This window comes from Macaca thibetana, chromosome 15 (genome assembly GCF_024542745.1).
Source record: "Macaca thibetana thibetana isolate TM-01 chromosome 15, ASM2454274v1, whole genome shotgun sequence".
Lineage (NCBI taxonomy): Eukaryota > Metazoa > Chordata > Mammalia > Primates > Cercopithecidae > Macaca > Macaca thibetana.
Genome location: NC_065592.1, coordinates 41,439,526 through 41,462,806, shown reverse-complemented (window position 1 = coordinate 41,462,806; position 23,281 = coordinate 41,439,526). Strand labels below are relative to the sequence as shown.

At 45.5% G+C, this 23,281-nt stretch overlaps 1 protein-coding gene across 1 annotated transcript in view; it reads right to left on the bottom strand.

Annotated features, from left to right (window-relative positions):
• Positions 1-23,281, bottom strand: part of GABBR2 (gamma-aminobutyric acid type B receptor subunit 2) — a 419,555-nt gene that overhangs the window by 184,083 nt on the left and 212,191 nt on the right. The window contains exons 4-5 of the mRNA XM_050762091.1: positions 21,695-21,796; positions 5,733-5,798 (exon numbers count right to left, since the gene is read on the bottom strand). Of these exons, the coding sequence (XP_050618048.1) occupies positions 5,733-5,798; positions 21,695-21,796 (168 nt within the window). The remainder of the gene's footprint in view (positions 1-5,732; positions 5,799-21,694; positions 21,797-23,281) is intronic.

The window sequence follows — 23,281 nt, the reverse complement described above, 5'->3', positions numbered from 1 at the left end:
TTCTAGCAATTACATTATAATGTTGCCCCAAACAAAACTGTTGTGGAAAATACAGAAAACTCTCATATTTTAATTACCTAACAAAATCCCAGCTGAAGAAAAGCAGGCAGTCTCCTGGGCTTCTCTCTAATGAATGAAATTTAGTTTACAGAAACTTTTTTTTTTTAAGAAGAAATGCCAGATCCTGGCTGGGGACTAGACTTTTGAATACAAGGGTCACCCTAGTAATCCCAGGTCATTTAATCAATGGCAGAGCCTGTGAGGCTTCACAACTCTCATCTTTTACTGACAGAGATCCCACGTGTATTGAGGTCTCATTATGTGCGTGGCCATTTTTATATATTATTTTATTCTCACAACTACCCTATGAGGTATGTACTATCATCTAAATTTTACAGATGAAATTTTCTCAACACATACGCTGGTAAGTCAAAGGGACAAGACTCAAAGTCCATTCGTGAAGTTCCCCTCTTAGCAAAACAAAACAAAAAGATTTTTGGAAGTTTTCTCAATCTTTTAAGGTTGTGGCAAGGAGACAGCTCCACTTATCAGGAAGGTATGTTAAGAATTAATAGATGCAGAGCGGCTGGGCGCGGTGGCTCACGCTTGTAATCCCAGCACTTTGGGAGGCTAAGGTGGACGGATCACTTCAGGTCAGGAGTTCAACACCAGCCTGGCCAACATGGTGAAACCTCGTCTCTACTAAAAAATATGAAAATTAGTTGGGCATGGTGGCACACACCTGTAATCCCAGCTACTCGGGAGGCTGAGGAAAGAGAATCGCTTGAACCTGGGAGGCGGAGGTTGCAGTGAGCTGAGATCGCACCACTGTACTCCGGCCTGAGTGACACAGCGAGACTCTGTCACAAAAAAAAAATAAAAAGAAGACACAGAGTGAGGATATGAAAAGGCCTTCTGATCAGACACAAAGGCAGATTTTCTTCACACATGATAATTAAGACCATGTGATAATTAATTGAGAGGCAGCACTGAGCAGGAAGTTCAGAGCAGAAAATCAGAGCAGCTCTGACAGTTCTTCAACCAGCTACTGTCCTGTTGTAGCTGTTTCTTGTAAGTGAGTTTTCCAGAAAACAGAAGCTTATTCCATCTGAATGATAATACATTTTGTTTAGAACATTAGTCAATTTTGATGAAGACAAAACTTTTTCTAACATAGCTTCTGACCTTTTGGGGAAAAAAAAATGCAGTCAAACAATAGAAGATTTTATGCCATATGCCTGCCAGGTAACTCGTGCACACAACTCCTGGAGCCCCACTTTTCCCATGGAGAGACAGTGGAAAGCAAAGCCTGCCCCACTGGATTGGTTTAAGAATTAAATGAGATAATTTGTGTATCATGCATGGCAAACACTATGTACAGGAACATTTTAGCTACCCCTTCTCTTTCTCTTCTCCTCTTGGTAACCCATAGTTTCATTCTGAACATCAGTCACTGTTCTGGGCTATGCACAGTGGTACTCTTGGGCTTAGAGGAGACTGCCCAAGCACCAGATGGCCCCAGACAGTTGTACTTAGACTTTGGATCCACTTTCCATGCCTTTTTGTCTCCTTTCTAGCTGTCAGGTCTACACTGTCATTTTTCACTATCATCAAGTCCCTCTCCCTCACTCTGAATTTGCTGCTTTTAAACTACTATAGGCTTGGAAAGTAGGGTGCCTGGATTGCTAAGCATATTTGTAGAGCAAAAGTAAGCGGACTTCGAGCGAGGCTCTCCTGCAAGGGAGGTAGACTGGACTTGGATAGATCATCCACTGTCTAATGCAACTGCAGAAATGCCTCCAGGACTCCACTTCAGTATTCCTATGGACAGAAGGGCTGAGGTTGTTGGACACATGAGTTTTAACTAGACACTGGTATGCTTCTCTGTCTCCTCTGCCAGATGGGGAGTTTTGGGAGGGTGGGGCTGTGCCAGTTCTCTCCTGGAGCCCCAGGGCTTTCCACAGTACCTGGTATACAGGGGCTACTCAATCAATGGTTGTGGATTGACCGAATGAATGCATTTCTAATTTACTTGGTCACCTTGATTTTTGTTTTCTTTTTTCCTGAGACAGGGTCTGGCTCTGTCACTCAGGCTGGAATGCCGTGGCATGATTATAGCTCACTGCAGCCTCGAACTTCTGGGCTCCAGCAATCCTCCCACCTCAGCCTCCTGAGTAGCTGGGACTACAGGCACATGTCACTATGCCAGCTAATTTTTAAATTTTTTGTAGAGATGAGGTCTTGCCATGCTGCCCAGGCTGGTCTAACTCATGGGCTTAGGCTATCTTCCAGCCTTGGCCTCTCAAAGTGTTGGGATCACAGGCATGAGCCACCACACCTCCATTTTCTCTGCATCTTGTAGAAATGTGGTCTTAGGACCTATGACTGACAAATGGGTACTATTGAGTGAGGGTGGGCCATCCTGAGTTCACACACTTCAGCCCCATGAACCACTTTGGTTCTTACTGGTTGTAGACATGTAGCTATGACACAATTAAAAAAAAAAAAATCTAATTTCATCATTTAATTAAGTTTCCTTTTGCCTCCTCCACTCCCCATGCAAAAAGACATTGCCTTTTTATATTAAGGTTTACAACAGTAATAGTAATAAACCCTCGCATCAGTAAGGCAGTTAACAGCTGGGGTGAAGCTTTCCCTTTGGTGGCCTCATTGAAGCCTCTCGACAACTCCAATAGGCATCATTGCTTCCATTTCAGAGAAGAGGCAGCTGGGGACCAGAGATGTAAAGCGACCTGATTGAGGTCACACAGCTGGCAGAGCTAAAACCAGAACTCACATTAGAGTGCTTGAGAATTTAGAACAGACCACTGAGGACAGAGGAGAAGACAAAAGCAACATGCCATGCTCATACTGTGCTGATGCCAAAATGAACATTTGCCACAGGGCTATAAATAGGCCTTGCATTTGCTGGAGTCTGCGATCCCATTGGGTGGCAGTTCCAATCTCAAGAACACAGCAACACGCTGTAAAGTTTCCAGGGCAGCATTTGGATGGCAGAGACATGGCTGGCTCCGTGTGTCTCTGCTCTGACTCCAATAGGGACAGGAAAGCTCTCTCGGGGGTCTCTGCTCTGAGCGTCTCCTCCCTCTTTCACTTACCAGTCTTGATCCAGCGTGAAAACATTGAACAGTCTCCTTAGGATCTTCTGGACCTTCCAGAAGAACTCCTTCCTAACCAGACAAGACCATAAGTCCTCGAGGGCAGATTCCATCTGGGAACCAACATGTGGACTCTACACTCAGCCCAAAGCCTCTGAGAAACTCCTTGGAATGGAGCAGCGAGTGAAGACTCTTTAAGAGCAACCTCATCTCAAAATACCAAAACTAACAAGAGTGAAGAGGAAAATGGGATGAGAAGGTGGGGTAGTGTCCCTGTGCCGTGTGGAAGGCAGACAAGCCAGGGGGCTTCAGGTCAAAAGGCAGAGAGCCGTGCTGTCTGTTCAGAAGCAGAAACCACGGCTGGGAAAGCCACTTGGAAACTCATCCCAGCGCATGGCAGAGTGAGATCACAGTCACACCAGGGCTTTGGTTTGGCTTAACTCGGAACATAAGGCCCATCTATGTTTCTTGCAAACTGGAGGTGGGCAGGGCCTGGTGTGGCGTCTTCGCGGATCATTTTTATTAATTTATTTTTTCTGAAGTTACTTGTTTTCCTCATTCGATCAACACCAATCACCCACCATGCACCAGCTCCTTGCAAGGCCCTGGGGATACTGGAGAGGGAACACTGAGTTTCTTCTCTAAAAGAAAGCAGGCTCTCAAATTTGGGCCATTGTTTTCCTTTTTAAAGTGGGTTATTTCTGGACCCTAGGTAGTAAGGAGCAAGGTTTTATGAGTTTTGGAGTAAAATTATCAAATCTATTCACTCTATATTTTCCATTTTTCTCATGGTCCTCCTTCAATTTCAATGAGGAAAGACCTCTTGCTACTCTCCACTGATAAATAGAATGCTTAACACAATTTTGTGGAATCTACCAGTAAAACTTGCCAGTAAATGGTGGCCCATTCCATCTTTGGACACCTGAGACCCTATATAAACAACCAAATAAAGATGACTGGTATTTACTGAGGGTTCACTGTACATCAGGTACTATGCAGAGGGTTTTTGCTCAACAATCTTATCAGACAGGTGTTATAATCCTCATTTTACAGATGAGAAAACTGGAGCTCAGAGAGTGTAAACAACATACCTAACTTCAATAATAAGTAGCAGAGCAGGGACTCAAGCCCAAGCTGATTGGCTCCTGAGTGCCAACCTCCATCCAAGATCCCTTGAAAGGTCAGCCTCACACCCTCTCCCTCCTCCCGGCTAATTCAGATGATCGGACAGTTCTCGTTTTGCTCCTGAGCCTTCAAGTTCAAATAACTACACGTGACCATGGCTTCCAGCCACTACTCTGTCCTCGCTCCTTGTCTCTTTTCAATTCCTACACCTGTCCAAAACAGGCCACCAGGAGCTGGGCAGGTCTCCCTAGGTGGGTTCTCTCCAGCAAAGAGCAGAGGGCTACCCTGCCCTGGGTGTAGACATGCAATCTGAGGTCACCTCAGCTCTCTGGCACTGTCCTCACGCTGATGACCTTAGTTACCAGACCCTGCAGTAAACTGGGGGCCATCTGGAACACCCAAAGTCCCTTCTCTTCTCAACACGCAGTACTTCTCAGCTATGCCTCTACCACTTGGGCTTAGGCAGCTTTGTTCTAATATAATATGTTAGGACAATTTACTCTGCTTGGATATAATCAAACATTCCAACCTGCTAAAGTTCTTTGCACTCAGACTCTGTCATCCAATGTATTTCATGATTTCTAGAATTACTATTTATAACCTCATCCACATTACTGACAAAAAGATCAAAGAGGACAGAGATCTGTGGCCCATCACAACACACTACACCTAGAATGACCTCAGTCTAAAAGGTGAAGCTTATTGGGTAGACAGTGACTCACCTGTCTAGGCTTTCATTCTGTTGACTTTTCTCCTGACAGGATAGGGAGGATTGGGAGCTGGGACATCAAAATGGAAACTGACTTAGCTCCTGTGTTATGTCCCCTACATCTAACTTAAGCTAGAGATCATATGGAGAAAATATATTTTTTTAGAAGCTAGATTAGGGATCAGGTGAATGGAGATGGAGCCTTGGCTCTGCCATGAATTGGCTGAGGGCCCTTGGACAAGCCCCTTTACTCTATGGAGCTCTAGTTCCTCATCTGTAAAATGGGAAAATCATAATTGTTTCACATGGTTATTGAAAAGATTAAATGAGATAAGGCATAAAAAGGTCACCTTTGTCACCTGTCACACACTAGACAGCTGTAAAGGATTCAGGAGTAGAAAATCAATAGTTAATAATTTGTCCCTAACCTAAGACTCTGAGCCCTACCTACAGGGCAGGGAGTGGGTCTGAGTCACTTCAGCCTCACCCTGATTTCTGGTATCTCCCTAGCTAAGTTGAGCAGACTTAGAATTAGCCAATAAGGCTTAGACAATGGGTTAGACTGAGGTCCCTGGTTCCTCGATGACAGTATTATTCTGAGCCCTGGGGTGTTAGCTCCCTGGAAAGAGGAAAGAACAGTGAACCTAACTCTTCTGCTTCCAGGAACCCAGGCTCCAGTCCTACGATCCCACTCACAGACTGAGCAGGGAGAGAAGGAGTATGGGAAAAAGCTTCACGAACCTCCCCAAAGACACGAATGATACAACTGTTTTACTTACACAACAGAATACTTTTGCTGCCATATTCTGGTCAAACTGGCCAAGGATGATCCGCACATCATTCCCCTGTGGATGGAAGGACACGTCATGAAGGTGAGATGTTCAGCACCCCACAAAGGGTTCAAGGCTGTGACAGACAACATTCCTGCGCCTCTGGCTCTTAGCCCAGAGCTCTGCCTGGGCAGGTGGGCAGGGCAGAACCTCACCCCCAACCCCAGCCCCGCCTGGACTCTCTAGCCCTCTCTAGGGCTGGTTTTCCTTTGGTTCCTGCAATCAGTCTGCCCTGGTCTCATGGGCAAGCCCTAGAGCAATTCTGTACAGGCCTAAAGCTGGCTGTTCTCAGGGGCCTTGCAACCTCCCCTGTTCTCCTCCCACCAGGGCAGGCAAACCCTGAGTCCATGCAGGCATCATCTAACCTTCTTCCTCACTTTACATATAGGAAAACTGAGGCCAGATGAGGAGAAAGGAGCTTCTAAGGGCCCCTGGGGAGTTGGTGGCAGAGACAAGACCCCAGTCAACCCCACTCTGCTGCCCTGCCACAGTGTTCTAGCCCTTTCTACCTTCTTGACAGTTAATCCCTCAAGAAATTCCCGGAGCCCACAGAGCTTCCCAATTAAGAGGTTTCAGACTTGCTTTGAGCTTTGTTTGCATCTCAGCTCTACCAACCAACCATGGGTGGCCTCTGGTTGCTCCTTTTCCATCTCAGCCCCAATTTCCTCATCTGCAAAATGAGGATAATGGTAGTACTTTCCTTACCGGATTTCTGGAAAGACTAAGTGAAATAGTCCTTGTAAAGTGCTTAACACAGCGCCTAGCACATAGTGAGCGTCCAACTTTATTTCTAAGGAAAATCTATTTTTGAAAGCTCTACATGGGATTACATTCATTATATCAGTGTGGTTAACAGGAAAGTGCACAGTGACCCCTGTGACTCATTCATTCATTCAACAAACAATTACTGAGCATCAGCCAGAGGCTCTCCTGGGTCAGGTAAATGGGGTCTTCGTTGCTTTCTGGGGCATTGGGATCCAGCTGGGTCCTGCCCCAAGGAGAAGAACAGGCTGAAAGAGAATGGGTGGGGCAGCCACCAGGAGACCAGCCAGGCCCTGGCCCACACACCTGCTCCCCATCCCAGCCGCTTCCTGCCCTCCACAGTGAGGCCCAGCCTTGCAGGTGGTGCCACCTTCCTGCTGTTCATCCATCCCCTCCAGCAGGCCTCATGGCCCTTTGATGCATAAAGTAGAAAAATATGCTTTTAAAGATCAGTTTTTAGCATCTTTCAAAATTGGAAAGTGCTGACTGAGAGGCCATTTTACTCATCATGTACTTTAGCAAAATAAAGAAGGCCTGGATTCTAAAATCATCTTTCGTTTGCAAGCAAGAATGGAAAGAAGAGGGGGAAAAAAAACACTGGCTCTGAAAGGACTTTAAAAGATCGTTAACAGAGCAGTGGAAGGAAGGCAAGCCTTTGTCATCACCACGTCTGCAATGCTATAAAAAGTTCTAAGCTGCTTCCGTTCTGTGGACTTGCTTCCAGGCATGCTCCAAGATCTTTCTGCTTGTTTGTTGAAAATTTTTAGCATTTTTTGCTGCTGACAGTACCTACCCATTCATCCATCCATCCATCCATCCATCCATCCATCCATCCATCCATCCATCCATCCATTCATCCAGCAAATATCTATTCATCATCTACTTTGTGCAAAACCCTGTGTTGCTAAACATGGTATGGTAAAAACAGCTTATTAGTTTTTGATCAGAGACCTGGGCTCAAATCACAGCTCCACCTCTGATTAGCTGAAAACTTTGGGTCTTAATCTCCTGGAGCCTCAATTCCTTCATCTCTGAGAAAGGGATAACCCTATGTGCCTTGCGCAGTGGTTGTCAGATTCATCATAACGAAACTCACCCACTGGCTTCCATGCTGCTCTCTGCTGGCTGCCCTCCTGCCTCCCTGGCCACTCCTGCTCATAATCCTCATCATCAGCTTCTGACCTTTCTACCCATCCCTAAATGCTGGTGTTCTGTCCTTAGCTCTTTGCTCCCATCACTCTCCCTGGGCCACCTCCTTCATGACCCCAGCCACAACTGTTCTCTTTGTGCCGTGGACTCCAAATCTCTCTCCCCAGCCCCAGCTTTTCTCCAGTTTCCCACCGGACTCTTCCAGTTGGATTCTCTCAGGCACCTCCAACACAACTGTCCCAAGCTGAATCCACCAGCATTCCTAAGAGGCCCTTTCCTCCTCCTGTGTTTTCCATTTCTGACGATGGTCAGGAACTTGGGAGTCATCTTAGACTCACTCCTCTTCTTCAACCCTCATCCAAGCCATAACCAGAAACTGTTGGTTCTGTCTGCTCAAAACTAGCTCCTTAATCAGCTCCAACCCTCCAGCCCCACTGCCCTGAGTTTGGTCACCATCATTCCTTAGTTAGTGAACAGCAACAGCCTCCCTGCATCCTTGCCACGAATCCTGCCCCATTCACCCATCGCCAAAGAGCAGAGGAAGGGTTCACTCCTAGATGATTGTGTGAAATCTGTGCATGGCTTCCTGAGGTTTGCAGATCAAACTCTGAGCTCCTTAGCACATTCAAGATGTGCTAAAGATAAAGATGGTAAAGATTCTATGCAGTCTTTACCAACTGACTTCTGCTCAATTCTCTATCACATTTCTCATATCCTGCCTTGGCAGTGAGTCCTAAAACAGGACTGCCATTCATTCATTCACTCATTCATTTATTTATTCATATTGCCACTCCGCCCCCCACCCATTCTGCAAGTCTATCCCTCCAGAGTGCCCTTCCCTCCCCTCCTACTCACTTTGCCTGCACGGCTGCTACTCACCCTTCCTACCTTAGCCCAGGCTCCTCTGCTCTGAGAAACCATGTCTCTGTCCCATCAGGCTTGTGGCCACTTCTTCCTCTGTGAGCCTGGACCACCCTGTGCTTCCCTCCAATATGGCTCAAATCCACTTACTTGTCTGTCTTCCCCACTGAAGTAAGGGTAACTTGACTCATCTCTGAATCCCCAGCTCCCAGAACAAGGCACTACACACATGTCAACAAATACGTGTTTAATGCACGATGAAGTGAATTAATCCAGTGTGCAGCATCACGCACAATGCCTGGCCCGCACTGCTTATTCAGTCACTAGTAGCCATTATCATCACTGCACTAGCATCTGGCCAGCCCCATGGTCTAGACCCTGGGCTCACCATGTCTACTTCTTGAGTAGACCGAGGGAACCATATCTTCACAGCTGACCTCCTGACCACCTGCTGACAGTTAAATAACCAGCTCTGCCACTTGTGGACCATTTGGTGTCTTCGTTGCTATGACAACCAAGTTGCAAGGACCACTTGGTTCGGTGCTCCCAGGCTGTTAGATTTGGATGGGGCCCATGGGATCACCCATCTGGCTAATCTCTTCCCAGAGAGGTACAAGGCTTTCCCAGGGCTCCACAGAACCAAAATGAAAGCCAGAGCTCTCACTTTGGTGCTCCTTGACCATTAGAGGGCCCTGGAGAAAGATCCGATGCAGAACCAGGTCATGCCTGCTGCAGGAAGCTGTGAACACACACTCCGCTTCTGGATGGTGAGAAAGAGGGGGCAAGATGCTGCCAAGTCTGGGAGGAAGGAGGGGCAGCCCAGAATCCAGGGTTGGGGAGAGGCCAAACAGGGGATGAGGCTGGATGAGGATCTTGGGGGACGCCATAGAGCAGCATAAAGAGTTTGAGGTGCTTCTCAAACTAGGATATGTTCATTCTAGAGCATGGGGAGGTATCCTGAGAGTAGGAAATGCAGATACACCAGATTCTTCTCTCTGAAGTAGCAACTTACTGGAAGATTCAGGGGTGAGGGGAAAGGTTTTAGATTTGGGGAATTATAACAGCTTTTCCACACATGTGCACACTCTCGTAAAAGTTCCAGAATCATGCTTTTCAATGTTGCATAGCTTGTATCTTTTTCTGAAAGTCCAGAGAGCAGAAAGAAGAAATTTGGGAATAGCAGTAGGCCCTGCTTTCAGCCAAGCCCCCTGCCTCCCTGCCAGGGTGTGGGCCCATTCTCTTATACTGAAAGGGCTTGGGGCAATTTAGGCAGTAGTAGGGGGTAGGGAGGGGCAGCCATAACCATCCCTGAGGATGACAGTGACAGATCAGAGCTGTGATATCACAAAGGACTGGAAACATGGCAGAGGGCAGGGTCTGGAAAATCCTGTGCCCTTCCAGGGACTTGGCTGTGTAGGGGCCCTTCCTGGAGTGAAAGCAGATGACCTGAGTTGGGGCAGATGAGATGGTCAGGTCTAGGGTTGGAGACCACACATGGAGACCTATGTTCACACCCTCAAGAGGCTACTTCCACGGGAAAGGGGCAAACGTGGAAGGAAACAGCCATGGGAATGCGGTAGGAAAATGGGGAGGGGTGTTCAGCCCAAACCCTCCCTCCCCCCAGTGATGGGATGAGTGAGGGAGAGGCCCACTAAACTCCCTCTGGAGAGGAGTCTGATGTTGCCAACCCCGGGTAGGTTTCCTTTCCTCTTTCTTGACTCTGTCTCATCCCTCATCTAGAACCACTTTGTCTCTGGGATGCTTAAAGAGAGCTAAACACACACACACACACACACACACACACACACACACACACACACGACACTTAGCAAGGATAATCCAATTCAAAGAACTAGCGTGTACCCCCGGTTTGCAAGCAATCTTAACACCATAAAAATAACAACTCTCGAGCCCTTTCTGAGCTGTTGTGCTAATCGGTCCGTCAGCCCCACCCTGGAAGGTGGGCGCTATTTTATACTCACTTTGGAAAGATTCATGAGCAAAGCAGGGTCCAAAGAACACTACAGCCGGGGCAGGTGCACCTCCTTGAGGCTGGTACACCCGCCCTGGCTGCAGTGAGGGTGGGCTGCTGACAGCTCGCTCCCTTCTCTGGAGAACTGCCCTCAGCTAAGGGGAGCTTCCTGGCCATGGGAGCCATGCCATGCCCACACCCCACAGAGAGCAGCCAACAACTGACTCACATTGGTGGAAAACTCCAGCCCCCTTGCTAAAAGGTGGGATCAGCTCTGTGGTGCCGTCTGTGCTCCAGAGACCCCTCTGGGGCCAGGCTAAACTGGTATCCATCCAAGACAGAGCCCCTCCTGCCTCATCCTGCTTCCCTCCCCTTCTCCTAAGAGTACTCCCTCAATAAATCACTTTCCCAAGCATCTCAGGCTCTGTTTGTAGGGACTTCAACCTAAGACGCCAGGTCACACAAATAGGAGGTGGTGGCACTGGCCTTGCCCCAGGTGGGTGTGGTCCCAGAGCCTGAGTGATTGACCCTTCACTCCTATCTACTGCCTCCCAGCTGAGGAGGCAAACCCCACTGGGTCTGAGCTGCTGGAGCTCAGCACTCAATCTGCAGCAACAGCTAATCGAGAAAAGTCATGCAGATGTTGAAGTGAAAGGATATAAATGGCAAATGCAATCCTGAGCCACTAAAATCGCTGGTGTGCATTTAAAAGTGCAGGACAGCAGAGGTGAGGAAGATTAGGGACCATGCCCTCTGGCCAGCCTTCCTTGCCTCCGGAGCATGGAATCTTGCAAGGAAGGTCAAGCTCAACCCTGAGCCTCAGCCTGACCTCTGGGCTGTCTGGAATCTCCTGCCACCCATGCATCTGTCTAGACCCACTCAATGGCTTCCTGTTTTCTCAGAGCCTAGCCTTGCAGACTACCTACTGTGCTGGGCTGCTGAAAATTCAAATGTCACAATGCTATATAAAGAGATGAGATGCTATAAATCCCTAAGGCAGCTGAGCTGTTAGAGGCTGGCCATGACCTGGGCCAGCAGGCACTGCCTAAGGCTTCGGAAGCCCAGGCCAGTCCTGTGCCCCAACTGTCTGGCTGCAGACCTGGAGTGGGCCCTAGAAGGTTAGCCTAGAAGTGTTCTCCAAAGTCCCTCCTGGCTCTGACAAACTGATTCCACACCCAAAATGAGTAGTCTCTTTTATTTAGCTAAAATTTGTCTTATTTAGACCCCATCCCCCACTGGAAATGTCCGTAAAGGCAGAGAAGCACACGCTTCACTCTCAAGGAAGGGAGCGAAGAGGGAATAGCCCACAGCAGCCCAGTGGAAAGCATGGCATTTCTTTAAAGTTTATTCTTGTATCTTGAAAATTCATGTATATTTAACACTCCAATAATGTATCTATGTCATAAGTTAAAAATAATACCTTTTCGTCTCCATGTCTCTGAGCAAACCTGGCCTGTGAGAAAGATGCACCATGTTTATTCTGCAGCTTTGCGTCCCCTTGGGGTGCCTGTATGAACTTCAGTTTCAGGCAGTCAGGATGGACTCCTGACCTGTGGGGGTGGCAGTTCTCCTCAGGTCTCTCCTATCTGGTTGGGAAAAAGGGAGTCAATTCCCTAAGGACTTGTTTTTGGCCAGAGTTGAGAGGGAGAACACAGTTCCCACTAGGACTTTCCCACAGAGCAAGGCGAGGGCAGTCCTCTCAAAGCCTATCTTTGTAGTCGACGTATGACAGGCAGAATAATAGCCACATCCTGGCTGGGCACAGTGGCTCATGCCTGTAATCCTGGCACATTAGGAGGCCAAGGCAGGAGAATCACTTGAACTCAGGAGTTCAAGACCAGTCTGGGAAACATGCAGAAACCCTGTGTCTACAAGAAAAAAAATATATATATTTTTATATATATTTTAATATATTATATATATATAAAATATATATTTTATATAAAATATATATATTATATATAATATATATTTTAAATATATATAATTATATAAATATATATATTTTATATAAAATATATATATAAAAATATAAATATATATATTTAAAAATATATATACTTTTAAAAATATATAAATATATATTTATAAGTATATATTATATTATATATTATATAAACATATATAATATATAATACATAAATATATATATATTTTAAAGTATACATATTTTAAATGATCTGTCTCCCCACATTTCTTCTTAGTAATAAAACAGGAATTTAAAACAGATATATATATTTTTAAAGTATATATATATTTACATATATATATATAAATTGGCTGAGTGTGGTAGTACATGCCTGTAGTCCCAGTGACTTGGGAGGCTGAGGTGGGAGGATTGCTTGAGCCCAGGAAGTTGAGGCTGCAGTGAGCTGTGATCACACTACTACACTCCAGCCTGGGCGACAGAGTGAGACCCTGTCCCCACTCCCCTAGCCCCCCAAAAAAGGCCACATCCTAATCGCCAGAACCTGTGAGTATGTTATGTCACGTGGTAAAGGGAAAAGGCACATTGCAAATGGAATTAAGGTTGTTTATCAGCTGATCTTAAAATAGGGAGATTTTCTTGGATTTTCCAGGTGATAATGTATTCACAGGGTCCTTAAATGTATTCATGTATTCACAGGGTCCTTAAACATGGCCGAGGCAGAGACAGTGATACAGTGTGGGAAAGGCTCCACTGACTATGGCTCCCTTTGAAGACAGAGGAAGGGGGCTGCCAGCTGAGGGATGCAGGTGGCCTCTAGATACTGGAACTAGAGTTTCCCGAAGGAACTTGGCCCTACTGACACTGTGATGTTGGCCTGTCAAGATCCATGTAGGACATCTGGCTTCCAGACAGTAAGACACATTTGTGTTGCTTGAAGCTGTTCAGATTTGTCACAGCAGCAACGGGAAATGCAGATACCGCCCTCTCTGGAGAGGCCTTACCTTAGGCTGATCCTGTCTCCCTCCCCGCTCTGCTGGGGTTCTAGGACACTCAGTTGTTGCTGACTAGTCAAGTAGCTTTTCTGTTCAAAGCTGTCCCCTTAATGTGAGGCTTAAGGATCCCCACTAGTATTGTTGGAGAATTGGGCTATTTTTGTGAGTCACTCAAAAAAGAAAGCCAAACATGGCTCTAAATGGCAGAGACATATTTTCTTTTCCTTTTTTAAGAGTAGAAAGCCTGGCTCAATTTAGAGGGTCTTCATGATGTTGCACTGGGCCCAAATATTGCATTAATATAAAAAGTAAAGACGAGAGCTTTCTGCTTATCTGTGTCTTTCTGTCATTCCCTAGCGCTTTTTTTTTTTTTTAACCACTCCTCCACTTAAGGCAAGTAGGTTGCAAAGCCACTTCATTCCTGTTTTATTACTAAGAAGAAATGTGGGGAGACAGGTCATTTAAAAATGTTGGGTATGAGTAACCTTGGAATGTTGAGAGGCTATGCAGGAATCTTTCTGCTGACTGAGGAGTGTGGGTGGACACAAAGCTGGGAGGCATGCCGTGGAGGTTCAGAGCCAGTCCGTAGCTAGACTGCTGAGCTAGAATCGCAGCTCAGTCACTTAATCAGCTTCATGGCCTCAGGATAGTTATTAAACTTCCCAGAGCTTCAGTTTCTCTACCTATAAAATGGGGATAATAATAGTACCTATCTTCAGAGCAGGTGGTGGCAAACACTTTCTATAAAAGTCCAGATAGTAAATATTTTAGGTCTCATAGGCCATATAGTCTCTGTTGCAATTACTCAATTCTGCCACTGTAGCACAAAAGCAGCCAAAGACATTGTGGTGAATGGATGTGTTCCTATAAAACTTTATTTACAAACACAGAGAGTGGGCCAGATTTGGCCCATGAGCTGTAGTTTGCTGACTGCTATTATAAAGTTATTGTGGGGATGAAATGAATTCATGAATCTGTGAGCACAAAGGGAGTGCTTAAAAGTGTCCTCCTTTGATGTTGAAGCAGAAGCGTTGGATGAGGTCAGAAGAAGAGGCTGTGATAAGATGGAGAGAGAGAAGAGGAGCCCTCTGGAAAGAGGTGCCTGCTGGCACAGCACTGACACAGGCAAGCAAGGCTCCTGTCTCCTCTGGTAAATTCACTTGCAATAGGGAAGCTCTGTGGTCCCAGAGACCCTAAATGAATTGCTCACAATCTCTCAACTTTGCTTACTGTCTCGAAGTTTGGATTTTAGAAAGTCCTTTGTTATTATTTTAAGATATTCATTAAAACATAGGGAATTCCATGGCTTCTTTCCCTGAAATTCCCTAATTTTATTATTTAGTGTTTTATTATTTCGTCTTTTCTCTATTCCAGTGTCTCCCAAGTTTCGAACATAATATCAACTACTGATTTTTCAGTCCCTGAGAGAGCCCAACAGTCTGCATATGGCGACCATCACACAATTGGGACGGCCCAGTGCCCTCTCTACAGAGGAAGACATCAAGGCGGGGATGGAGTCCAACCCCGGGTCCACTTGATTCAAAAGCCCCTGTTATGCTTGGTGTGGTGGCTCATGCCTATAATCCAGCACTTTGGGAGGTCAAGGCGGACGGATTACCTAAGGTCAGGAGTTTGAGACCCGCCTGGCCAACATGGTAAAACACCATCTCTACTAAAAATACAAAAATTAGCCAGGCGTGGTGGAGGGCGCCTGTAATCCCAGCTACTCAGGAGGCTGAGGCAGGAGAATCGCTTGAACCCGGGAGATGGAGGTTGCAGTGAGCCAAGATCGTGCCACCGCACTCCAGCCTGGGCGACAGAGTAAGACACACACACACAAAGCCCCCGTTCTGAGTTTCTGTCTGGGATGATGAAAAAGTTCTGGAAGCAGATAATGGGATGGTTGTACAACACTGTGAATGTACTTAATGTCACTGAAATGAACACTTAAAAATGGTTAAAATGGTAAATTTTATGTCACATATATTTTACTACAATAAAAAAACAAAGGGTCACAACTAGAACAGCATTCCCTATACTTTGAGTTCTGACAAAAAAGGAAAAAAGAATGCTGGTGATTTCTGTGCAAGTAGGGCATAGGGTTCCTGATGGTGGAGGCAGGGGGCTGTGGATGGAAGGGACTTTTGGGGTATCTGATAAAGTTCTCTGACCTGTGTCCTGTTTGCCTTATGATTCATTTAGACATTCATTTGATTTCTGTGGCTTTTAAATTGTTGTTTCATTTCACAATAAAAGATTTTCTTTAAAAGTTCCTGTTCTTTCCACAAATATATTTGCTCTCCAGAGCACCTGGACTGAACTGGGGCAATTGCCCCTCTCATGTCAGTTCCAGACATAAGGGTCTGTGGATGCCCCATGGTTGAAATAACGCACCACCAATTCTTCTGAAAAATGGAAATACGAATACAGGGCAGAAGGCCACTTCGGAGAAGGTGCATGAAGCAACTGAAATGTCCAGAAAGGGAAATCCGACACCTGGATCTCTCCCCAGGAGTGCCAAGGACTTGGTCTGTACAGAGCGGCTTCCTAGCCCCACCTGGAAACAGCTAAACTTTAGCCACCCCCTGTTCAGAACAGGCTTGGAATGAGCTTAAAGGGCCTCGTGACTTCATCACACAGAAATGGTTTTATTTCCTGACTTTCTTGATACAAATTTCGATACACATCTGCTAAATCAGCCTTATTAATTTCATTATTCAGTTCCTCTGTGCTCTTGCCTTTTTTCGCCTGGGTGAACTGTCCAAGAATGAGAGAGAGATGTGATGCCTCCCAACGCTATTGTGTTTCTGTCAATTTCCCTCTCTATTTTTAACAGGCTTTTCTTTCTTTATTTCAGTGAGATGTAATTTAAAGCAATAATAGACTATGAGTGTGTTATTCTCAAGGTGGATTGAAGCCTTATCTATAGAAAAGGACTCTCCTGAGTCCTGTTTGACACCTGTACCTTGAACACGCTTTGGTCTGATATGAATACTGGGATTCTTGCTGTAGTTTGATTTGCTTGGTAGACCTCTGCTCAACCTTTTACCTTTACCCTTTCAGTATCATACCTATCAGTACGTTTATCTGAAGTAAATAGCTAGACTTCGTGTTTCGAAACACAATCTGAAAGTCTTTTCCTTTTGATAATGAGTTTGGCCTGTTTGAACTTCCGGTCAGAATCAGCGTATGTGGTCTGCAATGATCTGTTTTGTGCTTTCTGGTTTTCATGTTTGCTTTCTATTTCGAAACAAGGATGAGATTTCCTTTGTTTTATTTTTGTGTTTCTGCAGCTTCAGGTTCTGTTTGCATTATGGTATATTTACCACTGAGTTATTCAAAGCATTCTTTAGCTTACATCTCTCTAATTATGAAACTCATGAGCAAAATGGTCTCTTTTGAGTCCCTCTCCTAGTTAACGCCAGGAGTTAAGCACTCTTTTTAAAAAAAAATCATCTCTTCTTAGGCCTGTGAAGGTAATTTGGATTTTTATATCTCAATTATGCCTATTGCCGTATCTATTTTTGCATTATGTATAAAATTATATGTAATTTTTGCATCTGCATTACACTTTTATAAAATTATTTAGACTTCATTTTCCTTCCATGGGTTCCCATGATCCCTGCTCAGCCATTTCTATCACGACCTCAGCCGTAAAGTATGCCCTCGCTCTTGGCTGCGTCGCACTTCAGGATTAGCTTCAAGAAGGGGACCTGGCTGGAACATCGTGTGAGCCCCATACAGTGGAGAATGTCTCCCGTTGCTCCACTGTCTCTGGGATGTAATGCTTCAGAGGAGTCGGAGAGTGGCCTGGTTTTTGCATCTCTATGGGAAGTTTGTTTTTTTCCTGGCCTAGATATTTGTAAGATTTTCTCCACTAAGTATGTCAAAATTTTGGCAAAACCTGTCTAAGTATGACTCTCTTTTCACCAGTTCTGCAGAAGCTGGCTAGTTTGCTCATATAGTCTGTACATTTCCATATAAAATTGTTGATTTTGTAGTTCAAAAATTGTAGAATAATGGAAATTCTGTATGGCCCAATCTATAGTTCTAAGTCTGTCTTGAGCCCACTTAAGCTTGTTTCCTATTAAAAACAAAAAAAACAAAAAACAAAAAAAATACCTTCTTATTTGAAAACAGAAAAATTGTGGAGACTGTATACAGAGTTCCCATACAACCCCTCATCCAGTTTTCCCTATTATTAATGTTTTATATTAGCATTTTGTGCATTTGTCACAATGAATAAATATTGATGTTATTATTAGCTAAAGCCCATTCTTTAATCAGATTTCCTTAGTCTTTTCTCAAACATCCTTTTTCTATTCCTGGATCCCATCTAGAATATACCACATTGTATTTAGTTGTCATGCCTCCTTCAGCTCCTTTTGGCTCAGGCTTTCTCTATTTTTGATGAACTAGACAGTTTGGGGGAGTATTGGTCAGGTATTTTGTAGGATGGCCTTCAACTGTAATTTGTCTGATGTTTTTCTCATGGTTAGACTGGGGTTATGGGATCTGGGGAATAAGACCACAGAGGTAAAGTTATTTCCATCACATTATGTCAAGGGAGCTTTCAACGTGACTTATCACTGCTGACGTTGACCTTGATTGCCTGGCTCAGGGAACGTTTGTCAGGCTTCTCAACTGTCAAGTTATTCTTTTTTATCCCCCCTCTTTTCCTACTGTACCCTTTGGAACAAAGTAACTTAAGAAGTGTGTAGTTATGACCTACCTCTTTGGAGTGTGAGGTATCTATGTAAATTATTTTGAATTCTTCTGTGTAGGAGATTTGCCTATGCTCTCCCATTTATTAGTCAATCATTTACGTAAGAGTAAACTGGTGGAGATTTACTTTATACTTTGGGTTATATTCTAATACTACTTTAATTTTTGTGTTCAAATTGTTCCAGCTTTGGCCACTGGGAGCTCTGTCAATCAGCAACTGTACTCCCTTGATACAGCCCCACCAGTATGTGTATTACTCCTTACCTTCTGGTGTTACAAAATACCCCAGAATCATCTTGTCTATTTCCTGCCCCATAGAACCAGCCATTTGTCTAAGGAGCCCTGGTTCCTTTTACTGGAGAATGGTGTTAGGGACCAAAATCTGAATGGTAGGTGTGCTCATTGCTACCATTTCTACTGCTTTGGATTTTGGTTCTGTTTTTGTCCTGGTTTTCCCTTAGGAAAACTCCCTTCTCCAGTATCCACAACTGTTATCCTTTATCTCACTGGATTGATCTCTTTGGCGATTTCCTCTGAATTTTGGGAAAGTATCTCAAGTTTGCCCTCCACCTTATTGATTTCTTATTTTTCTTAGCTTTAATTCTGCTCTCTACTACCTCCAATGCAGATTCCAGTTCTACCATTTGATATCTGGTTTTCTTGCCTGTCCTCTGTACCTCCTTCTCCATCTTAACCCACAAGAACTCAGAAACTTGCTTTTCCTCTGAGGTTTCCAAAAGTAACTACCTTCCCGTCATTCCTGAGTATTATATCCTTGTATCCTCTGGTGCATTTTGTCCAGACTTGGTATTTCATTCACACACACTCAACAAACAGTTGAGCAAATTAGGTTGGGGTTTAGGTGATGGGAAATAGAAGAGTGACCAAGACAGATAGAAATTTCTGCTTCCTGGAGCTTACATTCTAATGGGAGGAGACAGACGATAAAGTACCAGGTAAAATGAATAGAAGGCCAGATACTGTTAGAGGTTGAATTGTGTATATTGAAGTCATAACCCCTCGTACCTCAGAATATGACCTGATTTGAGAGCAGGGTCATTGCAGATGTAACTAGTTAGGACAAGGTCATACTGGAATAAGGGAGGCTCTTATCTAACATGACCAGTGTCCTAAAAAGACAATATAAAGAGAAGAGAGGACATGCCATGTGTGGTAGAGATTGGTGTGATGCAGTGGTGAGCCACAAACTGCCAAGGATTACCGGTGACTCCAGCAGCCAAGAGAAAGGCATGGAAGAGTCCTAAGCCTTTGAGAGAGCACGTTCTGTAGTTATAAACCACCTAGTTTGTGGTACTTTGTTGCAGCAGTCCCAGGAAATGAAAATAGGTATCGATCAGTGAAATGGAGGAGAAAATTAGCAGAAAGGGGCAAATGGGAGTTGGAGGAACAGGGATTTCAATTTTTAAATAAAGTGTTCAGGGAAAGCCTCTGGGAGAAGGGGGTGACTGGAAGAAGACTGCAAGAGGCACAAGAAGGAGCTGTGCAGGTGTCTGGGTGAGGGGAGCCTTTGCCAACAGATGAGGACTCTGTCATTGGTGCTGCTCTCCTGGCTTATGTGGTGCCAGAATCCTTTCTCAGAAGTACATGCAGGGCAGTGGAGAAAGCTGGGCCATGACATTGCCCAGACATGGGTTTGAATCCCAACCCACCATTTTTCAGTTGGGTGTCTTGGGGTAGTTGCTAACCTTCTTGAGTCTTGAGTCCACATCTGTGAAACAGGAATACAAAAATTCCCTCCACCTGAGGGCTTTGGGGAGGATGAAATGAGCAAATAAAGTGAAGGGCTCTGCACAGGGCCTGGCCTGTGGTCAATGCACTGGAAAGGTGGCTATTTCAGCTGTTATTTTCATTATGGTTAATGTCGGTGCTACTTCTGTTGGAGTTGGTTGGTTGATGGGCAGAGAGCCCAGTTTCATCCCCAGTTTCTTGCTGACTTTCAACTAGTATCTCTGCTCTGCACACAAAGGTTCTTTAAACATTAAAGTCTGTAGATGCTGGGCCTCTGGAGCTCAGGGAGCTATTTCAAGTGCCCGGCATGGGGAGATGCCTCTACGTGTGGCATGAGAACGTCAGCGCAGCTGCAGGCCCTCCCCTCCTCTCCCAACCCTGCCCCAGATGCTTCCTGCAGAGCAGCCACCCCACCCCTGAATCCTCCAGCCCCCACATAGCCTGTGACACTGCAAGGGGGAGACCTGGCTCCAGCCACCTCGGCTGTCAAACAGGCCCTTCCCTGACTACTGTGTCCTCATCTGCAGAGGCTCCCGAGGCTGAAATGTGACCCGCAGGCTCTGTGTCTGCTCTGAAGGAGGTGGTAGACAACTGATATGTTGCTTTCCTTGCTCCCCTTCTCTGGGCTTTAGGCTCCCAATCTGTGAACTGGAGGATTTAGAAGGCAACTGCTGTAAGCTGCTACCTGCTCTGACTGGTGTAACCTGGGACCCACACGAGACAGAAGGGACATATCTGCAGTTGGCATCTGGGGTCTCCATGCCATTGACTTCAAGGGAGTGCCTGAAGGAATGGAGGAGAGGGAAAGAGGAATCTGATAGCTCTGATGACACTGGCATCTGCTTACAAACCTCCAGGAAGTCCCCAGGATAAAAGATCAAACTTCTAAGCTTGGCATTCAAGGCTCCTGGGAACTGACTTCTGTTTCAGCCTCCCTTCTACCCCACTCCAGGTACTTCTGCCTCTGTGGAATTCCTGCTGATCCTAAGCCATGATGAGCATGCCTACCCTACCCTCTGATCTTCCCTCCTACCATGCCGGGCTCCTGTAGGAGGGGATCCCTCTCTTCCTCCACCACCAAATGTTGTCTCTTTATGGAGCCTTGTCTGAGCCCTCTCCCCAGGTGGGATGAGTCACTTCCTCCCTTTGTTGCCAGGCCCCTTTGTTCCTGTTTCCCCTGAGAGGTCTCTCTGTCTTCTTCACCATGCTGGGAGCAATATGAGGACAAGGTCTAGGCCGATGATGTCTATGAGCCCAGGAGAGGGTCTGGTTTATGAAAGCTGTTTGAGAGAGTTTGCAGAATGAATGGACAAATGAAAGTTAGAGACTGACTTACAACTGGGGAAACTTCTAGTTGACCCTGTTTCTAAAGTGAGTATCACCATCCGGATAGGGGTCAGGAGCCTGGGCTTTCAGTTGCAACAACAAGACTTCTTTGCTGTGGGCTTTCTGCAAGACAGTTCCTCTCTCTGTGACTCTTCAAAACAGACATGATAATCATGTGTGCCCTGCGTGCCCCTGACACTGTGTTGAGAGATATAAAACCATCAGGAAAGTGCTCAGTGGCTGTGCACCTGCAGCCAGCACCTCTGGCCAGTGTTGGACAGCAAGGAAGGAAAAGCCAAGGGAAGCCAATTCCTGGGAGCTTCTCCTGTCTGGGATGCCAAGGTGGAAATGAACTTGAGACCCAGACCACACTTGAGGCTCCTTCATAGTCAGGTAATTTGGGCACCCAGGGCATTGAGATCACCCTGTGGCTAGCCACACCTACCTTCAGCTTTTTGACACTGGTACAGGGATCATTGGAGAAGCTCTCGGTGTCTGAAATCTCAATGTCCTCGCCATACAGAACGCCAGTCAGGTCGTTCCGCACCTGTCAGCAAAGAGAAAGCAGAGGGTGGGTGTGCTGGGGACCACAGGAAGGATCAGTTCAGAGGGGTCATCCTGGGGAAGTCAACTGGGCAAAGCGAGTTTCTCTACTCCACCGACAATGCAAAGTGAGTGGTTTTGTTTTACATTATTAACTAGACCGGCCCATGAAAACTTGAGGATTCCCCAGTCCCACCCTGCAACTGACACATGGATACAAGGAGGCCAGACAGGGAAGGGACTTTCTAAGATTGCCCAGGGAGTTCCTGCAAGAGTCAAGATTAGCACCTTTGCTGGTGTTTCTCCACCACATCACACTGTCTCCAAATCAGGCTATTCAATTACGTCTTTGTTAATATGTTGCATTATTTATTTGCAACATTATTTCACTTTTATGGTGAGGAAATAGCTAAGATATTCAAAGACAATACAGAGTAGAGGAAAGAGGAAAGAAGTATGGAACCTGCCTGTGATGTTAAACATAACTATGTGTCTACTGACACACAGAATGAGGAATATCTATGGATGTGAAAAGCAAAGGCCTGCAAACTCCAGTGTTACCAGGACCAGCCAGTGTGTGAACTAGCCTGTGTGGAAGGACATTACAGAATGATAGGGCTGGGCATGGGCTCACACCTGTAATCCCAGCGCTTTGGGAGGCCAAGACGGTGGGATTGCTTGAGCCCAGGAGTTCAAGACTGCAGTGAGCCATGATCATGCCACTGTACTCCAGCCTGGGTGACAGAGCAAGACCTTGTTTCAACAGAGCAAAACAAAACAAAAGACAGCAACAGTTGGTTGCTGAGTTAGAACGTGGGTTGAGGGTTACCAGACCTTCTGATTTTTAGGGGGAAAATCAGAAATTCAGACTTTTAAAATATAAAATCCCCTAATTTTTAAATGTGGATACTATTTTGAATTAAAAAAAAAAACAAAAAAACAAAGTAAGGACCGAACCACATAAACTTAAAGTCTGTATCTGGCCTGTGGCCGTGGCTGCGCACCCTCTGACATAGAGCGATGGAAACTGGACTTTGTGTTTTGGTAGCAAGAACTAGGTTGGGGTTAGGGGATCCAGCTTCTAGTTCCTGCTGTATCACTGACTTGCTTGTGACCTCAACCTCTCATGTGATCCTCCCCTTCTCTGGGCCTCAGTTTCTTCCTCTTTAGGAGATGCTTTAAGCACTTCTTGTTCACACCCATTAGCATGGCTATTACCAAAAAGCAAAACCACAAGTGTTGGTGAAGATGTGGAGAAACTAGAACCCTTGTGTATTGCTGGTGGAAATGTAAAATGCTGCCGCTGCCGCTGCTGTGGAAAACAGTATGGCAGCCCCTCAAAAGAGTAAATATAGAATTACCACATGATCCAGCTATTCCACTTCTGGGCACATACCCAAAAACTTGAAAGCAGGGACTTGACAGACAATTTACACCCATGTTCATAAGGGCAAGTGTTCACTGTAACTAAAAGGTAGAAGCAACCCAA